Source organism: Echinococcus granulosus (assembly GCF_000524195.1).
Source record: "Echinococcus granulosus chromosome Unknown EG_S00010, whole genome shotgun sequence".
Taxonomy (NCBI): Eukaryota; Metazoa; Platyhelminthes; class Cestoda; order Cyclophyllidea; family Taeniidae; genus Echinococcus; species Echinococcus granulosus.
The window spans coordinates 300705-326443 of NW_020170390.1; the positions used below are offsets into that span (position 1 = coordinate 300705).

A 25739-nucleotide genomic window follows, 5' to 3' on the forward strand; every position below is an offset into this window, starting at 1 on the left:
TTATTTACACGCCTTGCTTCTGAATGAGCAAAGTGCGTTACATAACTTCTTTTGATTAATAAGTAAAGAATGGACCGTTTTGTTAGAAAACCTACACGGGGCTTCATCTTTCATTAATATTCCACCCTTCTTTCCATCAATTTTGTTGCCGTAGTTGCCTAAAAAGGGTAAACCTGTCATTACCAAAAGGATAACAATAAGACTAAATCCCTTAACAAATTTGCCAATTTCGGTTTGAAGAATATGTGGTAAAACTATTATATCCATTAAGTAGAGTTGGAATGTTCATTTCAAATTTCTAGGACTTGCCGATGCTGACTTCGAATTGAATGGGCATTTTTTCGCTGCCGATCTCTGGATCCACAACTGACACTCCGTAGAATGCAACAAACAGGAGGTATGGACTCTTTCTACCAGCGACAAGCTGAAATATATGCATGCAGTCCATCGATAATACACAAACTGATTAAAATAAGATCCATTCGCAATCATTCCCTCAAGCAATTGTGGAGGGCGCTCATTGTAGCGATCAGGAGATAGTGAAGTTGCATTTAAGCGCAGCACACAACATAAAATCATCCTGCCATATGTAAGTGAATTTTTGACGAGTAAAAACTTCTCAGTCACTCGCAAAGTACTGCTCTATGTATTACAGTTAACGGTCAGATATGATATCAATCAACTAATGGAAGCAATGCAGGGACACCATAAAAACATAGTACCGAAACAGTCGATTTACGCATTTACAAAAGCAAAAATTCAATAACAAAAGACGGATTCTAAGCTTCATCTGGCAATAAAAAGACTCCTTTCCTATCGGGCGCTTCAAATAAACTACCCGAAATAGCGAATTTCTTTGTTAATTTAGTTAACCTCAAGAAAATTGGTGTACGCCATTCCGTAATGACAAATAACGAAACTGTTCAATGTGAATTTTTCAATTTTGTATACACCTAAGACTATAATTAGGCTGTGTGTTAAGCCCGTTTTAAACAAAAAGTTGCATCATAAGTTAAAAAACTCTGGGAAGAAAAATAAAATTTTAAATTGATCAAGACGGTACCCACTATTCGGCGTGTTTAGTCTGTAACATTGCTTTTGAAGGCTTTTGAAAATATTCCCTAGGTCATTTCAATTCCACTCTAATAGTGCACATGACAAAAACGCTTATTGGCCAACGCAAATGCCACTGCTGACAGAGACTGCCGCTGGACTTTGGCAATGCCCCCAGGTCCATGCAAACTGTTTGCCTCACCTCAGAAACGGGTGGAGTGCCCCGAAGGATAGCACCTGTTTTCATGGCATCTTTACTCGGTTGCGCCTTGATGGCGATGAGGAGACGACCACGGTAGGCGACACCCTCACCCAGGCTCTTATTCAGCTCGTCGTCTGGGCGACGCGCCTGCTCGTAAGTATAAGTCCTTGGTGAACCGTAGAGGTTCACCCAAGAAGGACCAAATGTTGGCATCACATCTAAAAGAGAGGAACAAAAGTAGGGTGATAAAATCAAAGCAACACATTCACGAACACCATCGATACGATGTAAAAGTACAGGCAATTACGGACACCCATCCTGTATCCCCACGAAACACCAGTAAATATGTTTCAACTTAGAATAAAAAAAAGCCAAAAAGATGATTAGTTTATTATTGCGCAAGATGGTTTTACTCACTTTCACTACTTTTGTCCAAAATTTGTTTAAGATCGATTAAATGCGTCGCAATCGTCTCGTCCTTAACGGCCTCCCAGTCCCTCACAGCGAGGCGGATCGTGTGGGTTAGGGGAGGGAAGAAATCGCAAAAGACAATCTCTTGGTTCCATATCGGAGTGTAGGTGTATTTTTTCACTTTAGTTTTAGCCTAAATAACGAGAAGTTTGTTGATCACTTTAAACTAGTGCATTTATCGGAAAGGTAAAGGTGTAAACTCATCAATTGTAGTTTTAAAAATTTGTAACTTTAGATTATATATAGACAAGATATAGACTAACAGTGTGACCACCGAAGGAGACCTCTACGTAGGGATCACACATCGGAGCAGAATCGCCCACAAAGGCCTGTTTAATGGAGGTAATGATATCCGTATTCATCGGTGGCAGTCCTTCGGCTCGATAGATCTTTACCGAAAACTCTGTGATGTTCCTCTTCGAGAGGTTAGTTATGCCCTTCGGAACAAGCTGATTTCTGATATTAAATGGAAAGGTGGTAAATAAAATAGGAATCGTTTCCGATGAGTATTGCATTATGCTATTAGATTGATGATAAAGTAACTAAGAGCTTACCCTTCAAGACTTATATCTTCATCATCTTTCTCGTGCTTGATGTGCTGTAAGAAAAATTACGAAGATAAAATGGGGTATGACACAAGTGAAACTTTTTTACATAATATTAGAGAAATTTTAACTAACCCATTTAGGGTTTTTAATGTACAATTCATAAGTGATATCTTCAATATCAGGATCAAACAAATCTATTCGATTGTAAGCGTATGTACATACATAGGTCAGTAATAGGACTATTTACAACTACTCTAGAACTGAAGCCAAACCGTTGTGATTTTAGAATCGTAAACTATAAATTTCGGGAACCAACCTTTGGAATATCATCTTTGCCGAGAAAGGCCAGATCAATTCGAACGTATCCCTGCGGTCCACTAAGGGGTTTCTTCGGATCAATCAACACAGCCCACTTGTTGGTGAGCACATGTCCTGAAAAGACAATGTGCACGAAAGGTTATTTCGGACCACTCTGCACGTAAGCTTTTAAAACGAGTGAACTGATCCGTTGACAAGGTTTGAGGGTGTCGCACTCACCTTTACTCTCAAAGATCGATCTAACGTCAATAACGAACTCGCCAATCAGCTTTCCGGGAAGAAGACGAGCGATCATTTTTGCATTCAAGCTATACACCTAGATAGGGAAAGATGATGTGCGGATTTATCAAATTAGGCTTATTTCACAGTCCTAGTAACATGATAATCACGACATACTACCAATCATGTAAGTAGTAAATTGGGATAATTTTCACTGAAAAAGGGACCCATTTTTGGCGGGATTATTAATACTTCTCCTTAGTAATATTATAAAAGGCTTCTCCAATGAGAATTCTAAAAAAATTCGTAGATGTGTGTTTGGAACGGAATCAACATTTCAAAAATCTCATGGAGTGTGATGTGTTCAGGTTTGATAATTGGTGCTGTATCCAACACTAGCTTTTGACTGACTCGTTTCTCATATAGTCAATTTGCGTATTTGGTATCTCTATGTTACTTTACTGCTGATAAAATGTGCTTTTATTTTCGGACGATTTATATTTACTGCAGAAATTTTGGTGTGGGGGAGGAAGGTCACGATCTTGAGTGGATTCATGGTTTCGTCAAAGCTAAATCACTCTAACGTCACAAGCGAACGAGGTTTAATAATACCTTACAGGTATCCATATATCTTGTAAAGCAAGACAGCTTAAGGTATTTGCTAGAAAACTAGAAAAGATCAAAGTTGCTAGCATCTGTTTACAATCAAGCGTCTTGTATGAAAAATTCACCGGTTCTTTGACTAAGCCATATTTTGTCAGATCGGTGACTATCCACACTGAAAAGTTTTAGTGCGCCGGCAAGACAATTGTTTAGCCTTGGCGCTGAATGCCAGGATCACACGATTGGGCCGAATTATCAAAACCAAATTTACAAAATCAGTCGGAAAGCACATCTTATTGCTAGGTTGTGAAAATGTTTGTGCTGACTTCAGGCAACTCACACGGATCCAAACAAGTTCATCCAACACCGCCACTCGGGGAAGAAAGTATTCAAAAGAAAAGAATTTGTTATAGTAAGGATTGTTTGTGTAGAATTTAACGTCTGTCTTGCGAGTCTTTCCAGCCGCGGTTATTTCAACCATGGGATTCACGTTCACACCGGGCAAACCTTTCGCCTCCACAATTGTCACAGAGACCTGTTAGAGGCAGAAAAATTCAAAAGACTAGAGGCACGCTGTTTCTTAAACCATTTAAGTTACATTTTTAAGGAAGTCTGGAAATATTTTATCTTTTTTTTGAGCTCGAGATGACCCATCAAAGCAACATGAGGCTGTTTTGATCGCAGAAATCAACTTTAAATGCAACATATTTTACGATAATTTTAGCTGTTCGACTTTGAATATTAATTGCAAAATATTTCGAGGCAAAAATAAATTGTAAATTTAAAGTTTCCTTGGGTAAAACATGCTTTGATTTTGGCAAATTTGGTGACTTTTCGCTTCACTGTAATTGTAAAATGTCATTTACTGAAATCCTATTTTCCAAGCGAGCTTTAGATCATAATTTATCGTGATATCTTTGTTCAGTGACACTTTAAAATGTTCGTTCCTCATTCGAAGGAAAATTGCCAAAGTGAAACTATGATTGTAAGTATTGTAAATTTAGCACTCATCGTTTTATGGCATTGCAAGTTGCGGCCACTACTTTTCTCATGGAGATTCTAATTTTCGAAATGCAACAATAAATCGACACGTCATTTTACAATCACTTTATGTGGAAATCCTGCCACATGGGATGACGCTGTGTGGAAATAAGTATGCATTTCGAATTGAAATTGATGTCACTCAAATAAGTGACTAATCATGTCAAGTTATCTCCCTATACCCCTTAGGATTGCCTGTCGTTGCGTAATCTGCCAAGTTACTTACTGTGAATGTTTCAGACTTGAGAATGGTTGGATCAATGAGTGCCCTCAACTTTGGGTCTCTGCGAGGAGAAAGCGAAATAAAGGCGCTATGTGGGAGTTTCTCGATCAAACATTGTTCAATTTATCAATCTCATTAACACTCAACTATAATGGATGAATAGTTTATTTAAGAAAGTTGTCCACTAAGAGCTCAGATTGCCATTCTTTTACAATATCAGCAAAATACCAACCACTTGAGCTGTCTTAATGCAAATCAATCCGCAATGCGACTTAAAGTCACCTTCGAACCGGACCAGAAAGAACTGAGGACTTCTCCGAAAGATTGTCAATGTTCATAGCAGTACCATCACCAAATCCGTATAAATCCATGAGGTCTTTGGCATCACTAAAAAAAGGAGAAAGAAATATTTTAGTAGACATTATTTACTCGTCTGCATTCTTGACTAACAACTCCACTTTTTTCTTTCATGCATATCCTCTGAGCTTAGAAATCTGATCTTACCTTCTTTTAATCAAATGTGATTGAACTTTTGATAAGCCTAAACCACTTTAAAAAATACTACTTTCACCCCTGATGTCATTTGTTTCTTGGTATTTTTAGCACTTTTCAGGACTATACATTCGAAAATTCGCGTTTGTAATTTGAACTGTTGCAGTTTTCATGAAACCATTCGCCTCGGGACGATTTTCATCCCATGGCTTAAAACGGTTTGCAGTAGTCCATTAAAATAAACATGATTACAGAAATCCCTTCTGCTGTGCAGTAAAAACCCAATCAGGTACTTTGTCTGAAAAATTTTCAAGTGTTGTCAACCAGTGTTTGGTCAAATCACGAAAATGTATGTTCGAATTAATTTTGCCACCATTGCAGTAATTATTTACTGTGATAGTGAGGATATTCCGAAAAATTGTGGCGAAAGAATTGGGGAGTTTGCTTACTCCATGGCATCTTCGCCGAAATCGGCATCTCCTTCACCAAGATCATCAGCACTCCTGACGTGGTGGAGGTCAGCCAGAGGGTGACCAAACCTCTCGATGTCAAGGTCGGCTTCGCCTTGGTCTGGCGGTCGGTAGTAGAGGTCAAAGGAGAGAGTTACCTAGGCCAGGTGAATAGAGTCTCCTTTTATACATTATTACTCCAAGTAAGTTAGATATCAGTAAGCTCATTTTCAACCCCAGTTTAACGATAAACGAAGCGCAACGGAGGTTCATTTTGGGTAAACAACTCGGTGACGTCTTAATTTTCGTGACACAAACGGTTGGAGCATAATAAGAAATGTTTACCATAACAATATTTTTTCAGTTTACTTTAAAATACCTATTTTAAATCTCTTTCCAAACTACGAATAACTGGATGTTTTTTCCCAAAACAGATTCAGTTTGGGTTTGAACAAGCTTTAGAAGTACACTGCTTCAGTGATCAAATACTACGAGTTGGCATATAAGATTGGCGTAAAGGGAATTGTTTAAGGTATATGAGCATTCCCAAAATGATAAAATTTACTTCGTCACTCGAAATGTGGGTAAAGGTAAATGAGATGTTTAAGTCGTTGGTTTTGATAAATAGCCTATGTATATTTGCTCTTGGCGATTTTAAGGACAAGCAAGGCATTCACACCCCGATCACACCAACTTATTTTCCCAACAGTGGTCTGTTAACAGCAAAAGCGGCATTTAGGGACCACTTACGCTCGTGACCATTTTGTTTGCGTCAACAAGCGGCTCCTCCAAGCTGAGCACTTGCTTCTGTGCAAGAGTTGCCAAGTTAACGGTGACAGAACCAATCGCTCTATAAATCATTAAAAATTAAGGTGCAGATTCTGAGATTCACAAAGAACGGTATTTTATATTTGTGCTCGAATAGGAGACCATCAAATGACAGACCAAAATGGAGGTCTCCATTGCTCGAAAGCAGCACAGCTCAATCATTTTCACCATGTTTTTAACAAAGCCTGTTTCATGAATCCTATTGGTGATCTATATTGCAAATTGGGCTTACGATTAAGCATGGACTTTTAACGCAAATTTAGAGTGAAGATTTGAGAAAGATGAATTTAAAAAGCGTCCGAATGCTCTTAGTATTGCTATAATAAGAAGCAGGTGATGTTAAGGAAAACACTTTTCTCTGCTTAAATTTGGCTTGGGATTACCGCATTTTTGGTTTCCGATTAAGATTAAAAAATAGCAAAAGCCCACCCAAAAGTCAAGCAATTTACCTCTTTGGTCGGTATTTACTGACATCGTAGGCGGTAATCACAAGCTCATCGTTGTCTTCAAGCCTACGAGCAACCCTCCATACCAGCTCTGCTCCAAAGTAGCAGGCATTCTGGCCTTCTGCCAGTCTGGTAGAAAGTTCACTATCTTAAAATCGCAGAACAGATTTGTATTGAGATTTGTCCATGATAAATGTTTGAATAGTTCTTTTGGCCTCTTATCGCATCGGCAACAAACCACGACTATGAGGATTCAGGGGATGCTTTAGGTTATTTTAAGAAGGGAAAACTAATTTTGTTATTCAACTAGTTTTGATTATGAAGAGCATTTGTACTCACATACGAGAAATTTATAAGTGAGTTTTTAGCGGTAACGAATCACACCTGATGATAAAGTTGTGTACACCAGAAGTGGCATCTGACTGCCTAGATAACATTTGCTTCTCACTTCACACTGCTACTCAGCATTGTGAATTAAAGGCCGTTCCTGCATTTCCTTAAGATTGATCCATTCTCCTCTGTGATCTTATTAGAACCAATTCATTTAGCCTCGCAAACGTGGCATCTGCTTGAAAGCTACAGCGAGCGCTATGAAGCATCGGTGTTGTATTAATTGGGAACAATGTAAAAAGCGCTAAAACCAGATATGCATGAAATGACTAACTAGTTAGGTTCACTGGGCAAGATTATAATGTATTTTTACTACATATATTAATACATTCAATAAGATTTCTTATTTAAAAACTGCTTTTAGTTGTAATTTTTTCAACCCTACATTGCAATTACTACTACCTCCACTAGATAAGTAGTTGATCAAGACGAAAAATTGCACAAGAGCACATCCAAATCCGCCACGCAAGTGTAAATTATCGGTCTCACTTTGTTACCAGGCCTATTCAATAATAAGTTTGATAGCCCCTTGTGGAATCCGCCTCTCTTTTGAAATGCAAAAACCTTGGTCCTGACATTTGTAAAATTTCCAAGTTGGGCCAGAAGAGTAAAGTAATAGATAATTAAATATCATTTGTTATTTTTGTAAAAACTTAGTCTTTAAAAAAATATTTGCTTCAGTGCAGCGATAATGGTATCATTTGTTATGTCAATTCATCTCTCTCATTTTGAACTTTACAACTATGAAGTGCATATGAGATTGCGACGCTGACAAAATTACGAAATACTTATACAATGTAGGTAACTGAATCTTACCGCGGAATTTCGCCTTGACGATGCGTTGACCCTTTCCACTCAGACCCTCCAAGAGCTTAACATCCAATTGTAACGACATGGTTCATGAGTCAGTTGGCGAAGTGGTTGCCTTGATGCAAATGATCCCCTCAAACAGACTTGGAGAGTGTAGCAACTGCGAGGCCAATCAGAGGCCCGCAACTTTTGATGCAGACACATACACACACACGTGTGCGCATGATCACACAAATCGTGGAGATCGTTTGCAGGTTGAACACACCGCCTGCACTGGTGAGATGGTTACTCAACACACGATTACGCAACCGAAGCACAGGTACACACACGCAGTGAATTTGGTGCGAATGCATTGTAATTTACGATTCTGAAATAGGTCTGTTTGCTGCTGTGAGAATTAACATTAGAGAGTGGATGTTCCGATTTAGCTCCCGCGATTTCAAATCTGCGCAACTTTGATTCCGTAATTTTGATAGTTTTTGAAAGACAAGGCAGATAGAGCCAATGGTAGGGTTATCCGGGTTAGGTATACCATAAAGGAGCAATGCTAAGCAGACTATTTAAACTATTGGCTTTACTTTGCATGAAATAATTTGGAAATCATGTTATAACAACAGGCCCTACAAGGATAGCATTAGCATGGATTGAGGTTTGTTGATTTCGCTTAGGTGGTATGATCCAGCATGTGGAATGCTAACATTTATGTCATTTCAGGAACTGTATAACCACCTACAGCGAATTCTAGGTCTACTATGTTTATTTAATTAGTGCGTCTTCAAGATTTATGTGTGTCCTGAAATAGCGTAACTTTTCTACATACTTTATGTTCAACTCGAAACTAGATACTGAATGATGGGCTCCATCAGTAAAAATCACCTAAACTGTAGTGCAGGAAGTTGGAGGGATGTGTGAGAAGTACTTAAACGTTAACAATACAAAATAACCAATTTTTTTTCCAAAAGTTTAAACGATCCCCGAAACGGTGAAACTTTTGAATGCTATATCTTAGACCACTGGGCATTTCGAAACCTTTTCACACACTTGTCACCGGCTATACGAGCCCTACTCGCGAAGTCCAAATCTTGTGGCTTCGTCTTCGTATTTGCATCTCATTAATTAAACGGTTTTCCATTCAGTTTCTACACAATTTCATCCAGTTTTATGTCAGGTGTAAATCTTTTGGGTGGAGATGGTGATGCCAGACAAACGAATATTTTGCAGTAGCTAAACAATGTTAAAAAAACCACATCCAGTAGGTAATTACGCGGCATTAGCCGACACTATGCAATTGTTAGCTGGGAATCATAACCATGTTGCGCCCAAACCGAATCTAAACTCGTGCATCGTTTAAATCACCTATCCTTTACTATCAATCCCTCATCCCCACCAAAAGAAATATAAACAAAGCAGCTTGACCACTAAAATCCAATCCTTTAATGCTTTTTTAGAAGTCTTTTTCGGAATCTCAACAAGTATAACAACCAAATCGGGAAGCTTCTGAACAACTCTTTCCAATATTTTAGGACTAGTGAGTGAAGGCAAAGTGGTTTTGCTACAATTGAGTAAATTTAACTTCAAACAATAATTACAACAATTCGCCTGACCATGTGTCTGTTTCACAACCCACCGCGTCCCAAGGGTGCATGAACTCATTGATTCAAAAAAAATTCTGTGAAAACAGTGCCAACAGTAGCGAGATGTGAAAGAATTATGCGGGTACCTAACTGTAATCCTGGGCTCATCTACGACGCCGCAAAGCAATGCAGTAGGTGCAAGCGCATGAGACGACCAGTAAAATCCCTGAAACGTGTCGATTTACATCAATTTCTTGGAACTCGAGGCGAGTGTGACTCGGGTCAGACACTGCTCTGCGATGTTTCATTCACCACATGTAGAATCGAACTAAAGCCACTCCCATGGGTCCGATGCGTATGTTAAGCAATTTTATTAAAAGAGCGGATTGGATTTAAACGGGCACCAAATCTAAGCATGTTATGAACTACGTGCTTGTATAAGCATGGACACTGCCGCTTCCCAACATGGCTCAGAAAGATAAAGGCTTCAACTTAGATGTCTTTACCACCACAGGTGGTGTACAGTGCGTGGGTGCTTGAATGTGTGAGACCTGATGAGCTAAAGTTATACAAGATTAACCCCCTACGCAAGTTTAACTTCGTAAGAGGTGGGCGGACTGCCCCAGAGTAACTTGACAATATGGACTTGTGAACCCAGAACACTCTCTCGCATCTCCAATTGCGACTCACAAGTAATGTTCGCCCTTTCGGCTTAACATCATCCACGATCTCAAGGGCTTCCAATGAGCTCTTACAAAAGTACGATCTAATGATGACAGATATTAACTAACTGGCAAACCATCGCTGATTACGAGTATGTACTTTCAAAAAAATCCTTAAGTTGTCGCAAATTGCGAGTAATTCATCTATGAAAAATCACAACAGAATAAATACCATTTGTAGCATTTACAAGCCCACTGGAAAGAGTCTGGTGTTAACTCCTGCTTTTATGGAAAATGCGCTTTCACAGCTTGAAAAAAAATTGAATGGCTTCTATAAATTTATCTATAACTTTTCTGGGGGATGGAAAAAGGTCCAAATCAGACGTCGGAAAAGACACCACCATAGCCATTGACACCGACGCCGTAGTTGGGATTTGAGAAGGTACGATGGCGGTAGCGCTGCTGCTGCTGGTGATGCAGGTGGCGATTGGTGGTGATGTCTCCGAGGAGGGAGCGGTAAGATGTGGGCTGGTTGGAGAGCTTCTCGCGCACCCCTAATCCGCCTACTATGAATGTGCTTGGCCTGCTAGCCCACACCTCCAGTAGGGTCTGAAGGCAATGCAGCAACCCGAATAGACCCACGGTCGTGTCCGCCGCCAGTACTCGGGTCACCGAGAAGAGGCGATGCTTGAATTCGCGATTAATTCACAAGTTATTACCTTCAATCAACCATCCATTCACCTGTCAATCTACCGATCTATTCTCTCACTACTTCAACTAACTGTTCCTCTTTCCTTTAACCTGTTACTCTGTCGATGCGTCCGCCCATTGATCAATCAACCCATTCATACACCCTTCTATCCTACTATGACATCGTCCATCCATTTACTGTTTTAAGTATCATAATTTTGATTCTTAAGTAACTCATACACCTTACCTCGGAAAATATGACTATTCTTTGACAGCACTTTGAATTCTTTCAAAAATCAAACAAGTGAGCAATCATATTATCGTCAATCAATACCTCTTGATTCGTACATAGCTGCCCATTTCTACTGCGAACAAAATACCACCTTGAAAAAAATTTTTGCTACTTGAGGGCTGGTAAAATATTCAGTCGCTCATCAGGTATGAGATTTAAATTAGTTATATCAGATAAATTCACTCTATGTATACTACTTTAACGTCACCGCCATCAACAAATAGTTTATAAGCTGAGTACTCCGACGCATTTTTGTTTTGTTTTACGATATAACTATGTCTCCGTTTGTTTGGACTAGGCGTTTGCCGCAATTTGCGTTTTACTAAAAATGAATAAGTAGACCAAACCTTTGGAACGCCGACGTTGTGGATTACCTCTCGGCAGCTGAATAAGTTTTGACGCGCACGAAACCTCCACGAACTGCCGGATACTTCGTAAATCTAAGAATAAGCAAACAATCATTCATTGTCCAAAACTACCTGTTCACTTCATCAAGTCGCATCCAATCTGCATTTTAAAATCTGAATGGACCACAAAGAAGTGAAATCTCGTAAATTTGTGGCTCAACCAATGCTATATTTAAAGATAACAAAAAAACGTGTCAACCTTTTTGATCGCCTTGTAGCCAAGAAAGTTGTTGAGAAAGTCGGCGAGATGAATCCCCGTTTTGAGTTCATTCGCCAACTCAAACGGTGTTGAGGATAAGTTGGTATTCAAATGAGGAACCAAAATCTAAAGAAACAAGAAACAAGAGAACGCTATCCTTACTTGATTTAAAAATGCGCTCGGCTTCATCTAATAAACCAATGCCAAACCAAAATGATATCTAATTATATATCCTCAAAATTGGTAAACGAATACTTGGTTGTTCCATAAAGTCTCCCAGCGACTCAGAAACAAGAGCAAAAAGAATAGACGCTTTGCGTACTTTCTTGTTTTAGTCCGACATATTTAAGATGTGACGAACTGGTACTTTGCCAGTTCTTAGCCAGAATAATTAAAAAGCATTAAAACCAATGGCACACATCCAGGTTTGCTTTGATAATTTTCGACCCATTGCTGCTTTGTTTGAAGACCTACGTTAGTAAATACTTAATTTGTCGATACCACTGCGTTAGAATTACTGGACGTAGCACAATGCATCTTATTCACCTGAATGCACACAGTGTAGGCTGTTATTACTGCTTTCCCACGTGGCCTTGTCTTGATAAGCGGTGAATCATCACATCGCGGAAATAACAAGCACGTGCATTATTGGCGCGCTCACCCACTAGCCAAAAGCACACATCCCTTACTCTGACAAACATATTCACTGCTATTCAGGAAATAAAAGTCAATGGCTTTGTGAAAAGAGACTTCGGTTATTGTTGTCAATGAAGATGATATAATATTTGAGTTTCAACGAACCATACGAAGAGCTTCAGCAGTAGACCGCCACAACTCATCGTATCGATGAGTCTGAGGATAGAGAGGTTGAGGAGATCGCAGAATTTTGTGGGAAGGCGTCATCACCGGGTGGGGAGGAGAAAGTGCTTCATTCGGCTGGTCGCTTCTGTATGACCGCCTTCCTGCCTGAGGTGCGCGTTGTTGTTGGTGAAGTAGACTAGGATTCGCCTAAGAATTGATGCCGAAGCCACTGAATATCATGAACATGTTCAGACCAACGTGCTATGTTTTAATATAATCAACCGGTTTACCACTTGAGCTCAACTTAAATTCCCTCAACAACTTTCACTATCATACCAATAAGTGGTAAGCAGAAATGCCGATTAGTCGCAGCGAAATTAATCATTGCATCGAGAGCGCCGGTAGAGATTATTCAACCCCCAAAGTTGGCTCATATATTGATTGATAAAATCGGGTCTTCAAAGGGAAATTCCGACAATAGATTCGGAAAAATTGAACCAATGCTTATCTAACCGACTAGGCTTGATTTTTCCCAATGAGGCAAGTAATTACGCAGTAGGATTATTACGAAATAAAAACTAGCAGTCATGATTAAAATTTGCAAAATAATGTTGACAAGGACTGGCTTCCGACATAAAATTTGGGTTCATCTCAGTCAACTATCATTAATTCCTATACAATTGTTTGAGACTAAGCACATCTAATCCTAGGAAAATATGATGCGAGATGTTAAAAAAATTAGAAATTAAGACCATCCCAAAGTGGGTAAGAGCGCTATACTTAACTGAATAAAAAGCGGTCAGATCTCAAAATATTCCAACAATATGGTTACCTACCAACATGACTTTGATAATGAGACGGGGTGGAGTACGTGTGCTTGCAAGATACATAAATGATGGCGCACCTTTGGATGAACAGGCCCAGTTGCTAGCCCATGCTTCCGATAACGATGGTGTTGTTGTAGAGACGCAGCGGTGGGTGCGATGGACTGCCCCGGACGGCGTGTCGAGTGATGTTGGATGGATGGTGATGGAGTAGCACTGGATGGAAGGTGATTTCGAAGGGGTGGAACAGGTAGATCCTCGCAGGAGGAGTCCGTCAAAAGGTCATCCTCAGAGTCCTCACTCACTTCCGCAGAGGTCTTTGATGCCTGGCGCGACTGAATCGGCACTCTTGTGAATTCCATTGCAGTCGCCTGTGGAGAAAGTAATAACAACTGTGGTGCCTTCAGTCGCGACATGACGTCCAAATACGGACTCGAAATGATGTGCTTGTTTTTGCTTCTGACATTCCTATTGGGTGAAAGGATCTTCGGGAACACTTGACTTTCAGGGCCTTAACAACGCGCACTTTTCTCATCACTGAGTTGTTTACATTTCCTATGTCATCATCATGCCGACACATCGAGTCGCGTTAGTGAACCGATAAATCACAGTGAAAATGATTTCAGCAGTGCAGGCTTGCGCCAAACATGTACTAGTGTGATGGGCTTTCTGTGGAGGTACCTGGAATGTGCTGATTACGAAAATGAACCACTCTTTTAAAGGGCATGTGGATTAGACAAACGTTTTATGATACATACCAGACTGTAAAGCACTTTGTTAGATTCTCAGACCGTTCCAAACACTAAATCATGAAGTTTTATATAAATATTCAAAGAGGCATTTAAACTTCTAGCCCCCAGCAAATGAGTTTATTTGCGCCAAAAAAATAGCCGACGCAAAAACTGATAATAACGTGGGACATCATTATATGCTGCTGTGGACTGGAAAGTCCATAAGCATAACCAAAAACCTGGCTTTTGGATTGTCGAAGTCTAAATACCAATATTTTACGAAATCACTTTCTGTTGGTTCGGGTGTTACAAATTGTATTCCTTTGGAGTGATGAATGATAATTGCGATTGGAACACATTTGTTCCAACCCCTGAATGTACCAATATTTAGAGACGCAATTTCTGTGCATGTTTTTCAAATCGAATTACCCACGAGGCCTTGGTACTGCACACTTGCGGAATGGCCTCGGCAACGTCAAATTAACTCGTGTGCAAATAAGGCTTCACATAAAACACATATCGATGTCTTATTACCATAAATTGCAAATCATGTGATGGTAACTACCCGCTATCACGCCGCCTGTGCGCATTGGCTCAAAGGTGCGCCTTAGCCTAAGCCGTTCGTATCGTATCGGATGGGCACACTAAGATGAATGCTTACAGACGCTGTATTTATGCCCCAGTGTTAGGTAGCATTGAAAGGTTGCGAGCTTCAACAAATGTCGAAATATGTTTAAGAACCCTCGCACAAAATGTTTCAATTTTCTTATTCGTTCTTTTTTAAAATTACTCTAAATTCGCCCTTTTTGTTATTTTAAGTAGGACAAGATCTGGCTTCGATACATTTCTAGCTGCTCAAGTCCTGGCAATTACTTGAAATTATTCGGTTTAATAACCAATCAATCAACTTGGTTAAATTCACTCGAAAAGCAACCTTGAATGGCCACCACACTAAGTGGGTTCGAACTCATTAAAAACTGCATACACTTTTCATAAATATTGTTGCGTCCAAGATCTGCAGCACATACTATTAACAAATTGAACTCTTATTTATGTCGGATCTAATAACATTCATGTGAACGAAAACCACCATGCTTAAACTTTATGAAAATGACATGAATATCCTGCCAATTGATTTATCCCAGGAACTTACCGACTACATAAATCTTCCCAGTGCATCAAAAAGGGGTGTGATTAGGTATGGCCCTATGTACTTAACTCGTAAGAGCAAAATATCACCATAGATTAGAGAATGAAGTTTATAATAATTTGACCCCCATTCTACTCGTCTACCAATGATTCCCCCTACTTTTCACACTTAACGATGATCGGTTTGAAGGATCTTGTCGATGACCTACAGTTATTCCAATCAACTATCATCTATCAAACAGGTTGAAGATAGAATACCTTCGCCTGAGACGGCTCATCGGGCAGACGACAGTAGGGAGAGTGTGTAAAGGGAGAGATGGAGTGCCGAGGATGCAGAAGAGGTCGAGTACAGGGTATACTTGCATCAGGCGATCTCGAAAGGGACACCGACGGACGCGGTCTCCGCGGAGGTGGAGAGGGTGTTCTCCCCCGAACGTAAAGCTTGCTTCGACCAGCGTTTGACGAAGGAACTATTGGGAAAGGCAGATATTTACCAACACTTGCTTTGAACATATTTGAAAGTCGTTACAATTCCAAGTAGTTTGTTTACGTCTCCGAATGGTGGAAGATAATGTGATACAGTCTAAGGGTTATCTAGTCAACAATTTAGCAATTAACTAGTGAAGAAAATGGAGTCTTCCCCCTAATTTCTGCCCAAATTTTGAATATTTATACTATTGCCTTTGATGCGCCATGCATTCTCGGGAAACCATGAAGCAGAGAATTTTGGAAGTAATCAACTTTGAGTGAGATAAGAATGGTAAACTCACGGGCACTGGGAGGCGGAGGCTGGGGTTTGTCAGGAATTTCGGTAAATAGCCTGTATCGTTCCTGGTTCATTTCCTAGGGAGGAATGCCACAAATCTTCATGGCGTTGTTTGCATCCATTCAATCGCGCACACATGCATACCCACACGAAGTCAACGCCTGCGCTGATGCGAACTACCGGCACGTGAGAGGCCACCCTAGGACGCGAGGGTGGCTGTGTGTGTGTATGTGTATGTAGGACTGTTGGAGGCGCAGGCCAAGTGGCTAATTTGTATTCAGCGAGCACCTTATGCGACCAATCCCCACAGTTAGGCGACAAGACCTAAGTGATCAGGTCAACAGGGAGGTAGCCAAATGCAATGAAACATCTAGTTAAAACAGTATGCTTAGATTCGCCATTAAGGATGTACTGTGGGAAGGGCACAAATTGTTAATGAGAAACCAGTCCAAAGGGACGTTTCATTATTCTCGTGGAGCGCGTGCGGAAGTTGCGAAGTTTCTATCAAACATGCGCAATAGAGATGTGATTCCAATTAGGCTAAAATATTTTAAAACATTTACGGGGACGTCTGCAATAGATCTCAGTCAATGTAAAAGACGCGATAGTTTAGCACCTTCACAATTTGAGATAAATGGGGTGTGGATCATTAGCACAAAAGCTCACAATTTAATTAGATGCGATGCCTATTTAGGTATGCGTGGCATTCCCGAGATTTGGTTAAAAACCAAAAATTATTCACGGTAAGAGCTGGCTCTTTACTCGTAATCGGCACTTTCGACACGAGGCAATGCTAAGGGCGTAGTTATGTACATAAGAAGGGAGTAAAGGTGGGCTTCTGTTCTGTACGTTAGGTCGGATAAAAGATTCTTCCGTATTCTTTTTGATCTCCCATACAACTCACCTGTGATTGCGTAACGTGCACTTTGACAGCCACATCAGCCGTAATTTGCAACTCCCATAAACATCCGAAACCTGAATATTCCCATTTGCATAAGGTGCATAAGTCGAGTTATTTTCGCTTTACCAGAAATTAGGAACTGCTCTATATGAGAGTAGTACTTGACAGCTTGTGGCCAAGACTGCTACTGCAGAAGAAAACTCAGCTCATAATGCAAACTGTCGCCAAAGCGCATGCTAATCGGAAAGCACCACTAAATCCAGCGCTTTTCAACTGCCCTAAATAAAGTCTAATCAACCAATAGAGCAATCATTGCGCACCACTTGCTTACAAAGTAAACGAACCCCCTCAAGTCCCAACCTTCAATGAAACCATTACTTGATGACATTAGGTTCGGCGTCATACGTGCCAAAAAACCCCTCTGGACACTTGTCTTTGAATCGAAATAACAGTTTCTTCACTCATGAGAGCGTTAAAGCTTATGACACTTTCTGTGGTTTCTAGTAAACTATCACTTTGGACCTGCGTAAAAGAAAACATTTTATGAGGCCAAGTTATAAGTAAAAACAAACCAGCCAAAGCCGTCAAAGAGAAAACTGGAGCAACCTAGCTCCACCCACTTGGCCATCGATGACTCAGTGGGTATGAGTTTCGCCCAGGGACATACTTGAGGTTAACGTCCGTAATGGCAAAGTGAAACCATATAGAACTCTCATCCTCCACAACTAAACAGCCTTACCTGCGGCTTATGCGAGATCACGGGATACGAAGAATACGTTTTCCCGTGGTGTCCTTCCCTCCACAATTGTTGTGAGTCGCACGATTGATGCAGCTCAAAAATACTGGTCCCGTCCTCCGAGAGTGAAGTCGGAGAGACACTGGGGTCGTCAGTGTCTCCTGATGCCGTGGCAACGTGTCTGTAGAATTCCGGCTGGCTGCTCAATCGTCGGAGAACATTCCTTTCGGACTGACTGGATTCAGTCCTTTGCAAGGAAAATATACGCACTTGGTCACCTAGAAAACGTTTTTCTTTGCAACTCTATCAAACGGCTCCGTTTATCGCTAGTACATTTTAGTCGAGGAAATATTAGCCAATCGGACTTGTATTCTGCTGTACGTTTTGGCCACTAGTTAAAAATAGAAACAAATCTAGTGGATCACGTAGTTTAGGAAATGGATCAGAGTGAATAATCTTCCCATAAATACATGTCTGAGTTCCTTTTCAAAATTCTAAATGTCAATAAGTGTGGTAAGTTGTGATATGGCTAGGATGGACCCAAAATCCACTTCATTAGCTGTATTTGTACTTTCTTAGTATCGAACATACTCGTTTTCATCCACTTCTAGTCGAAATCTGCTTATACGAATAAGTATGGTGGATTGATAATCTTTGCACTAGCGTCACACGGTGCACGCCCCGCAGAACGACTGCTAACTACCTGCAAGAGCTCTAGAGATCGAGTGGTCACAGACGCCTAATGAAAGCAAGCAGAATTTTAACCCCTTTAAAAAACTAAAATTGTTTTACCTGTCGGGCGTTGTAGGTAGGTAAATTTGTTGCCAGGTTACCATGGCCATAGCAGAACTGGGTCGCGACGCGGTAGGAGAGGGAAGGAGGGTGGCGGGTGGAGAAATCGGATTTTGGAGAGAGCTTGATGTCTCTTCCGCCACTTCTTCCACCAAATCCTCTTCTTCTTCATACTGCTGCTGTTGCAGTGGTGGTGGGTGCAGCTGTGGCTTCTGCTCGCTTCTGGAGAGGAAGGCAAGGATGTGGGCGAGCCCTCGCGAAATAATCTAAGGGAAATGGCATCCGATTGAAGTTTAGTAAACGCAATGACCCTAAATCGGACGTTATCTTCCCCCCGTCAGTTCCTCATTTTTTGCTACTTTCCATTTTCACAGTGTATTGTACGTGGATAAAAAAATGAGCAGAGCAAAGTAATCCTCTAAGTCAGCACTCCATCACAAAAACTAAGGTTGTACAGAAGATTTCTTTAAGGATTTCATCATGGTACACATTCACGACACTATCATAATTGGACGTTAGCTGCCTTTTACGTCTACTTACTCATACTGACAAATACGTTGGTAAATAGCTCAATAAATGCTCTTCTCTAGGATTTTTAAGAAGTGCTTATTTGTAATGTTTACATTTTACTGCATTATCTTAACAGTTGAGGATTTTTGAATGATTAAGTTTTCAAGCATGCTACCAAATGCACACTCTCTTTTTCACGGTGCAAGAGCTTGTCACCATTGATAACTGTTTCCACACAACTAAACGAAACAATATAAAAACCAGTGCGAGGAATGCAACTAGGAAAACACTAGCAGTTTGTTGCTTCTCCGTTATATCGCAATGCACATAACTCTCCTAATACCGACCCATTGTTTCCTGCCATCAGAATTCGGTGGTTTATTGGGTTTAAAATCGACAGTTGCAAAGCTATTTGAGGTAACCTTGTGAAATACGATTTGTGCTATTCCATAACTTTGGGCGCATTCATAAATGAAGCAAAAAATTCAAAAGTACCCCAGACTTTGATCTCACTACATAAACATAAACCAAGTGGATCAGAGATCAAGTGTACAAAAAAACATTTAACACGATTGAGTTCTCATCTATTCGTTCGTACCCGAAACTTGTTCCATAAAATTCTCCCAAAGTTTTTGTCTATCCTGATCAGACAATGCTACTTTATGCTTCAAAAGTCATCAGATCAAGATCTGGCTACACAAGCTGACATTTTAATCGCTCAAATGGAAAGAACTAACATTATAGCGGAATAATGTAATGAGACTTACGTTGAATGGCGGAAATACCAATGGATTGTCCAATACATCAAACTCCTCAAGCATCTTCATCTGTGCTAGAGAATTTGGCAGATGGTAAATCCTATTTTGTTGACAATTCAAACTGAGAAGGTTTTCCAACTTGTGAATGTCTGTAGAAGGGATAGCAAGTTTTGAATACTAACAATTTACTTAAGTTAATGGATTTCGATGCAACTTAAGCATTATAGGGATCTGTGCCTATTTTTACGTTCCATTTATATTGAATTTGGAGCACCTTAGTCTGCCAATTATCAACTACTAATAGCGTTATTAGGCATTTAAGCTATTCATCAGAAACGATGAAACTGCACTACTTACGATCGTAATAAACTGATCATATGCAAATCATACAGAATATCAATGCAAAATATTTTCATATTATTAAGTCAGATAAAAGTGAAAATATTGTGGGAGACGTTTCTCTAACTACGCCATATAAAAACAATTAAATGCAACCTTAGTCTCTGTTTCCAACCAAAACTTTATGCATGCATGCAAGAGAAAAAAATGCCTGGATGGAGACAATTTGGATCATCCAAATGAAAATAGACCAATTAGGTAACATCACAAATTTCAACAAACATAGTAGGGATTCGTAATTCCAGTGTTCACTGGTAAAATACATTGTCAAATTACCACTAATAAATGGATTTGGATGCATAAAAGTTGTATGACAGAGGTATTGCACTAAAGAAAACTTTTAACAGTTCATACCATAGGGAAGGACAGAAATCATGTTCTGATTCAGATTCAGTACTTTTAGTGATTGGATATTTACTAATGGTGAAATATCTACAATGCGATTGTAAGATAAGTCCTAAACATTATAATAATAATAACCAATCTACCAGTTCTTCCAAATTGTAGAGCGATGACCAGTCGCGAGGAATAAACTCCAGATTGTTGCTTGAGACAGACAAATAGCGTAGCGTTGAAAGTTTCATAGCAATTGAAGGCAAGAGTAAGAATTGGTTGTCACTGAAGAATAGGGTTCCAAAATTGATACTACCTCAGATCCATGTATCTAAGACGTCGCCAAGGTTTTCCATGCTCACGAAGGATTCGAAGACAATTATGTGATAAATCAAGGGTTTCGATATTAAAAGCAAAATAAATCAACTGTGGAAGGACACTGAGTTTAAGACCTGAAAGATCTTGCAGTCTAAAATTACGAAAATCGTCTTTACTCACCTGCAAGAATAACACTATCTAATGATTCCAAAAAGTTTTCTTCTAGAAACTGACATGCATTGTGTGGCTCCGCTAATGTACGGTGTGATTTGATACCTTCATATTTTGCTTCTAACTCCCTGAAATTTGACGGGTTGATTGCATCACACATTACCGCGTATTTCAAATTGTTGCCTCATTCGGGAAACGCATCCAGCACCTAATGCCTAAAATAGTAAAACAAAATACATTTTGCAGATTTTTAAGGACAAGACTTAAGTTACGATAAAAAGGTGTTATTTTATTAGCGTTTTTAGTGATCTTTATAAATATGGACGCGAAAGCACCCACAACATTACTTAACAACTACACATTAGTCCCGTTCAAAGTAGCAAAAGTTGTTAATTAGCGTGTTACTTGTCTGCAATATTTTAGTATGCTCTACCATCCTTTAAACGCAAGGCACTTTACTGGGTTGGCTTAGAGGATCCTCATTTCTTCAAAAAGCAGTTACATTTATCACAAAAGAACTTTCATGGAAAGTAATTTCAACAAATTTTTCTTGATACGTGCAACGCTAATCTTTAGTCGGCTACCCACTTCTATTGCAGCAGACACACTTAAACAAATATTACATAGCCCTTTCGTCCCTTTGTTACTGTCGCCGGTGCTCCCATTTATGAGTTCTCCTTATATTTGGCATTGGGAGGTTTTCTTTCTTTTGTTAGTACGTAAGCTTCATCTTCGGACCTGACCTGTAGTGTACCTTTGTAGAGTCGTATCGTGTTGTGGTGAACGGGTACTGGATGGGTACAAAGCCGTGCGTTGTGGACGCGGTAGTTTGTAGGTGAGAGCACTTTCACTATTCGGAATGGATCTTTGCTATAAGGGTAATGCAACTTGCGGTATGTTCCGGGTGGGGGAATCAGTCTGTATAATTGTAATAAGTCTTTTTCTCGGTAGACATTCGTCCGGCTGTGTTTGTCGTAATATTTCTTCTGCATGATATAAGATAGTCGTAAGTGTCTGCGTGCGACGTTAAGTTTTTCTTATGCTTTCTTTCAGATGCAGTACATACTCTGGGATAGCGTTGGTTGCTAATCCCATATTTAGTAGAAAGATAGCGGAAGGCGCTCTCAATGCACAGTCCGTGAGCATCTTGAACGGAGAAACGCCCGTTGACGTATGGACCCTAGCCCTGCATGTGAGAAGGATACGGTCTAAGATTAAATCCCAGTTTTCTGGTTGTGTATCTTTGGTGAATATTCATTCTTCCCACCTGCCCGTTGCCTTGCGGATGCTCAAGTGTCGTGCGTATCTTTGAGATTTAAAAGGTCTTACATAGTTCAATGAAGGGCCAACTTTCGAAACCAGGACCTTGATCGGATTCTGGCAATCCATGCTGGTAAATCCACCCATTGAAGAAAACTAAAGTAATCCTTTCAGCGTCTTGTATCTGCATGGGTTCTGCCTTGATAACCTTCGTAAAGTAGTCTACCACATAGCGAATATATCAGTTTCCTCTTCTGGCAGGCGGTAGAGGGCCTTTGATGCTCATACCTGCTCTTTCCCTGGGAAACATGTGAGCATAGGCTGCAGTGGTGCGGGCTCTGTAGAGTGTGGGCTTTTAAAACTGCTGCAAGTGATACGGGTTCGACAGGAGTCTAGTGTATCTGGGGCGAGCGAGAGGCACTAGTATTTTTTGCTTGAGGTATCTAGCATTTGCTTTTCACCCACGTGGCTGAGTTGCTCGTGTAATTCTTGAAGAAGTGTTTGTACTAATGATCTAGGGACCACTATTCAGTTAGCGGAATTAACGTCCTCTTGGCACCATAAAACCTCACCCTACAGAAAGAGTTTCGGCAATTCTTGTCATATCCGTCTAGCCGCCTTGCTGAAATAAGTCATCTCTTCCGCTGTGGGGAGATCCAACGCCTTTCTTGCATGAAAGGCACATATTTGCACATGACACCAATGAGCACCTTTAGCTTCATGCTCGATTCAACAACTCAAGTTGATGAATGGAATGGGCAGTTATTGTTAGTGTTGCTATTATTGGCGTGCTGAAAGATTAAGCTAATATTTGGATGGGAAATGCTTGCTTTTTAGCACAGATTGGTAGGATTACCGCGTCCTCTTAACCGAGCCGGTCATGCCGAGGTGGTTAAAGTTCACCAATTTTCTAACTGCAAATTGGAGGTGAGTTCCATACATTACGAATTGCCTCCACTTAATTTCCTCTTGACCTACCCACATTAAATGTTATTTGGCTACTCATTATGGCGGGCGATGTCATTTAATTTAATGTGCATTCTCCCATTCCGTATCATGAAAACCACGAAAACGACCATTTTTCACTGCAACAGCTAGACCTGCGCCAATAGGCCTAGGAAAAGTGAATAGCGAGTTCAAAGTCAGTCCCGTGACCCTCACCTCATCACCGTATCTGCCATTTGAAAGCACGAACCCCGATTGTTGATCCGAATAGAAGAGAACAACCGCTCATGGAGTTTAGACATGTCATCTGACCTGACGTTCTAGACGGTGGCTGACTCACTCATGACTAAAAGGTCAAATAAACGGCCCTGGCCTAGGCCCAAGCTACTCGCATAGTAGGCGTTTATACTTGTATATAAGTTCTGTTTACCGGATACATCAACCAACCCCTACACCGTTGTTGCTGTGCTGTCCATTGATTTCAAGGATATCAAGTTTCTGCTAAAAGCTTTTGACTTCTCCCTCGCAGTTGATCTTTGCCACCTGTGGTTCCACTTTTGGTTGCACATTTCATTTAAAAGATTGCTGTCTTGTGGATTTGGTGGATATTTTTAGCTGGTATAATTTGTCTTAAGATATGGATGCAGAATCATGATATCTGTGAAACGAGTGCAAAAATAAATAATTTAAATTCAATTATCGTTCACAGAAAGTGAATATTTTTACACAAAGATATCAAAGGTTAAGAACTTGTTCTTGTAAGGCAGACCCCATGCTTGTCATTCACGGTACACATATCAATGTTTGCCCAAAACGTTTCTAATAGTCAATTCTTGAGTGATCGTACATATGGATATGTTTAAATTTCCTTATTTTCTTCTAGTATGTCAAGCATTAAAAACCACTAGAACAAAGGACTATTCGACGTCTTTTCTCCAGTTTAGCTAAGTTCTCAACCAAGTTTCACGAGGGTGATTTACTACCTAACATTCAATCATCGTGAAAATTGTCGAACGACTGTAAGAAGTGGTAGACAGTTAAACGTTCTATGCTCCACAAATGTTTCATTCACGGCAGACAACGTTGCAAGCAAGCATGAGAGTGACCAAGAATAAGCATACATTCCCTACATGAGTGTACCAAATTGTTATTCTCCTTACTGAGCACAATGTTCGTGGTGAATCCATAACAAAATCAAGTTGCCCTTGAAAGTCCAAATAATCCTTTTCCTTTTTTGACAGTATTGTCGGAAAAATGGATTTGGTTATGCCTTCTATGGGAGATTTCAGAATAATGAAAAGGGAAGCACCTTCACTGGTGCAAAGTGTTTACGAACAGATCATTTGCTACGTAGGAGCACAAATTCCTGTTCTTCCAAGTAAACATAGCGCATGGAATTATACTTGTCTCTTATTTATGGAAACGGGAGCTCATGGATTGGTTCCTGCGGAGATTCCCAGTTTCCAGCACCACTAACACTACGCTGCGGAAGTGAGCACACCCGCTTCTAAAAGGTCAATTAATCAAATGTTTTGAGAATCTCGTGTTTTTGAAAACATGGTATCTGGCATTTTGCCAATTCTCCTAGAGTTTTCCAGTATACTGACCTAGATGGACAGCAAACCTCTTGACAGCAAAAAACTTCCTTGGTATCAGCGCTGGTATTTTTATTCCAACAATGAGTTTTTGGGTCTCTAAATCGAAAAAAGGAATAATGATTCTCTCTACGGTTTGTTGTGACCTTCAAAAGACTGAATTAGTTGTGAATCGCACGATACAGAGTACGCAGAGGAGGCCTTTTACTTGTAATACGACAGTGGTTTATCCCTCGGCATTGGCGAGGCGCCACTTTTGTACTTTGAAGTAGCCCCCTTGTACCTCGCTGGGTGGGCTGGCCTTTTGGGCCATGCCAGTAGCCCAGACACCTTCTCTGCGCTGAATACATATTCTGCCCGAGTATTGTGTCTTCTTTCGTCTTCAGGGAGTCCCGGGACGCTACACTGGTGGCAGCGTAAAGCAAAACCGATCTTAAAGAACATGTAGCCTTTTACTATCTCGAGCATCACTGAATGAACAGATAAAATTATGAGGAACCTTAAAAAAGGCGGTGAACGGTCGGCTTGGAAAGGAAGCTGCTGTACAATCAATTAGAATTTATATTGCCTTTAGAAGAACCAAAATGAATACAGAAGGAACCATTGGTAGAAGAAAGTCAGACAAATTCCTGCAAACTATAATTCAGGGGGGGTACGCCCGCTAACTTGAATATAAAAAAAATAAAACTTTCAACGTAATCATTGAATAAAATAAAGGTATGAGAATGCAGTGGTAAACCAGCAAAGGTAGACACGTGACTAGTATCACCAAATATACTCTCTTACTAATCCAAGCCCTTATGTAATACGATAGTGGTTTATCCCTCGGTTCT

General features: G+C 40.2%; 3 protein-coding genes across 3 annotated transcripts in view; 1 reads left to right on the forward strand and 2 right to left on the reverse strand. All coding sequences in view use genetic code 11, as the record gives it.

Annotated features, from left to right (window-relative positions):
- The window catches only part of EGR_02235 (Otoferlin), a gene marked incomplete at both ends in the record, with an annotated part of 24034 nt that extends 15856 nt beyond the window's left edge, over positions 1-8178 (reverse strand). Inside the window, 14 exons of the mRNA XM_024491484.1 lie at positions 96-158; positions 1198-1473; positions 1673-1859; positions 1990-2182; positions 2281-2324; positions 2591-2706; positions 2812-2908; positions 3755-3949; positions 4682-4739; positions 4961-5065; positions 5620-5777; positions 6370-6469; positions 6897-7041; positions 8100-8178. Of these exons, the coding sequence (XP_024353990.1) occupies positions 96-158; positions 1198-1473; positions 1673-1859; positions 1990-2182; positions 2281-2324; positions 2591-2706; positions 2812-2908; positions 3755-3949; positions 4682-4739; positions 4961-5065; positions 5620-5777; positions 6370-6469; positions 6897-7041; positions 8100-8178 (1816 nt within the window). The remainder of the gene's footprint in view (positions 1-95; positions 159-1197; positions 1474-1672; positions 1860-1989; positions 2183-2280; positions 2325-2590; positions 2707-2811; positions 2909-3754; positions 3950-4681; positions 4740-4960; positions 5066-5619; positions 5778-6369; positions 6470-6896; positions 7042-8099) is intronic.
- Positions 8179-10707: 2529 nt separating this feature from the next.
- EGR_02236 (Leucine-rich repeat-containing protein) lies at positions 10708-21266 on the reverse strand (the record flags this gene model as incomplete). Its single annotated transcript, XM_024491485.1, has 15 exons — positions 10708-11016; positions 11659-11751; positions 11918-12043; positions 12719-12925; positions 13623-13913; positions 15681-15892; positions 16193-16265; positions 16333-16512; positions 17829-18072; positions 18618-18883; positions 19895-20034; positions 20639-20741; positions 20773-20902; positions 20934-21069; positions 21116-21266. The coding sequence occupies 15 exons, from the start codon at positions 21264-21266 to the stop codon at positions 10708-10710; spliced, it is 2661 nt and encodes an 886-aa protein (XP_024353991.1).
- Positions 21267-21425: 159 nt separating this feature from the next.
- Positions 21426-24027, forward strand: EGR_02237 (hypothetical protein; the record flags this gene model as incomplete). The annotated part of the gene is made up of 4 exons (XM_024491486.1): positions 21426-21494; positions 21530-21636; positions 22160-22277; positions 23893-24027. 4 exons carry the CDS (start codon positions 21426-21428, stop codon positions 24025-24027), a joined length of 429 nt encoding a protein of 142 aa, XP_024353992.1.
- Between the last annotated feature and the right edge of the window lie 1712 nt (positions 24028-25739).